General features: G+C 33.0%; 1 protein-coding gene across 1 annotated transcript; it reads left to right on the top strand.

Annotated features, from left to right (window-relative positions):
- Positions 1-1168: 1168 nt before the first annotated feature.
- Positions 1169-2381, top strand: LOC145694252 (trypsin-like). The gene has a single exon (XM_081770352.1). The coding sequence runs from the start codon at positions 1184-1186 to the stop codon at positions 2153-2155; it is 972 nt and encodes a 323-aa protein (XP_081626478.1). The 5' UTR covers positions 1169-1183; the 3' UTR covers positions 2156-2381.
- Positions 2382-2626: the final 245 nt, after the last annotated feature.

Raw genomic sequence — 2626 nt, 5'->3', positions numbered from 1 at the left:
ATTTACTGTAAAAGAAGTTAATATGCAATGGAATTTATGCATGGATCTGTACAATAAATATGCACCTTGTAATATATTTCTGTCAAAAAGGAAAATAAAATTAACAAGTAATAAATATTCAATCAAAAAGCATAAACATGTAGAAAAAATACTTTCTAAAACTTTAGGATAAAAACCTTTAATATGAAGATAGAGAACCTAAATTGAGACAACTCCTTACGTTGTGATGTAATAGCTGAAATCTACCAGTGGCTGAAATCACATAAAATATACAAACAATGTGGGGCACTATTACTTTATCAGAAAAGGAAAAACAACTTCAATTATTGGAAGAATATTCATATTTTCTAGGATTCATATATTTTATCTAGTTGCTCAGAAATCGTAACCAAATGGACATACATTTTCCTAATTAGAAACGAAAGGTGGAAGTTAGTTTTGCTCTCTTTTGAAACAAACGATAAGCGAAAACCGTTCTAGTTAATCTTTACCAAAGAAGAGTGATTTAGTCCTGTGCATAGAGCTTGTAATTTCGTTAGTATTGTGCTGTCATTTTGTTAAAAAAAGAAGTAAACAAAACTCCTTACGGGTCATGCGCACAAAAAGTGTATTTTTGTTTAGAGTGCATATATTCTAAAATTGAAGAAAATGAAGAATATTGAAAATATAACGTTTTAAATGTTTGTACCATTATAGGCTTTGGCTCAAAGACAGTGTTGAATGAGAATTTAAACCCTAATCCTACAAAAAAAGCTGGATCCCCTCCTATTAGGTACCCCTAATAAAAATGGCAGTGTAGTAACTTTGCTTACATTTTTAAATATAATTTATTGTTATTATCTTTTCATATATTACCATAGTTCGTAACTTAAATTACACAATGCACAGAATATATTAAAGTAACATCAGTATGTTTCATGCTTTAATTAACAGTATATAGCATACTAATTTTTATGGTCTCTTATTGGGCGTTCTTACCCTAAATGACACTCAGGAGCAGGAAGAATCCAGCGTGTGCTCCCAGGCCATTGCATTCGAATCTTGTTTCAACAGACAATCGAACGCTACGTGAAATCATAATATGGCGTGATGTGTTATTTGAGACATACATTCCTACGCATTTAAAAGAGAAGGTTTTGTTACTGTTTTACTGTGTGGTCAGTTATAAGAAAGAAAAAGCATTATGCTATACCTATTGGAAATTATTGTGGCAAATATGTTTTTATGTACTGTTGCTACAGCAAATTACAGTAGAATTATTGGAGGAAACGTTGCAGACATAGAGAAATATAAATATGTTGTCCATATGTTTGTTGTTAGAGGAAACGATACATTTCTTTGCGGAGGATCTATTCTCTCTGAGTATTGGATCCTTACTGCAGCGCACTGTGTAGTTCGTAAAGTACCATTCAAACAAATTGTAGTGATTGGAGGGCGTTCAGAACTATACCCGCCAGAACCTTATAGCAGAGGCACGGTTTCTCTTGCGTTTCCACATCCCGGTTATGGTCTTGGAGTGTATAAGGATGATATTGCGCTTCTAAAACTTGGACAGGGACTAACCAATTTTCATAACGTGTCTGTGGCAACATTGCCTAAGGATACTTTTTCTAGTACAATCGCAAACACCAGAACATGTACTGCGGTCGGTTGGGGTCAAACTAATGAAAAAGATCTTTCCGAAGTGCTAATGGAAGTTGAGTTGCCTATCTTGGATGCAAACATTTGTGATAGAGTCCACCCTGGCAATCTAAATCTGAATAATATAATATGTGCTGGAGTTTTAGAAGGAGGCAAAAGTCCTTGTAGTGGGGATTCAGGCGGACCTCTAACATGTGATAATGTAGTTGTAGGACTTGCGGCATCGAGTACTTGTGGCGAAAAGAATGCTCCAACCGTATTCACGAAAGTTGCTCCATATCTGAATTGGATTCACGATATAATAGCAAATAATTCTGAGGAAGATGGTTCTACATCAACAGATGGTTCTTCATCAAAAGGTGTTTCTAAATCAATTGGTCATCAAAACATTCCTAATACTCATACCATATATCTCTTTTGCATGTATATTGTCGTACACACATTTTCAGTGTATAATACAATGAGTGTAAAGCAATTCAAAATTCGTTGTAAAAATATGTTTGTCTTATTTTAGACGAAACTAAAACTAGAACTTATATTCAAGATGTAACAGCTAATAATTCTGAAGAAGATGGGTCTACGTCAAAAGATGTTTCTAAATTAATTGTTCATCAAAACATTCCTAAACCTCATGTCATATATCCCTTTTGCAAGTATATTGTCGAACTCACACTTTTCAGTGTATAATGCAATTAATGTAAAGAATTTAAAATTCGTTGTAAAAGTATGTCTGTCTTAGTTGCCACGAAAATAAAACTAGAACTTATTATTATTATTATTAGTATTAGTATTAGTATTAGTATTTGCATTATTATAAATAATAATAATATCCAAAAAACACATTTGAATTTGCTTTCGGAGAGTTTTCATTTCCTGAACGTAGGGATACTAAATGCGAACTAGGATTTAATCTGCAAAACATACTAAAGTCACTACGATATATCTGGTATATCGCTGAAACAATATGTTTATACGTAGCAACAAT

This window comes from Thermobia domestica, chromosome 9 (assembly GCF_964235325.1).
Source record: "Thermobia domestica chromosome 9, izTheDome1.hap1.1, whole genome shotgun sequence".
NCBI classification, from domain to species: Eukaryota; Metazoa; Arthropoda; class Insecta; order Zygentoma; family Lepismatidae; genus Thermobia; species Thermobia domestica.
The sequence above is the reverse complement of the archived record's forward strand: the minus strand, read 5'-3'. Positions and strand labels throughout refer to the sequence as shown.

Bases quoted from the DNA above. Each gene is read 5' to 3' on its own strand.
- LOC145694252 (XM_081770352.1), top strand. From the start codon at position 1,184: ATGCTATACCTATTGGAAATTATTGTGGCAAATATGTTTTTATGTACT.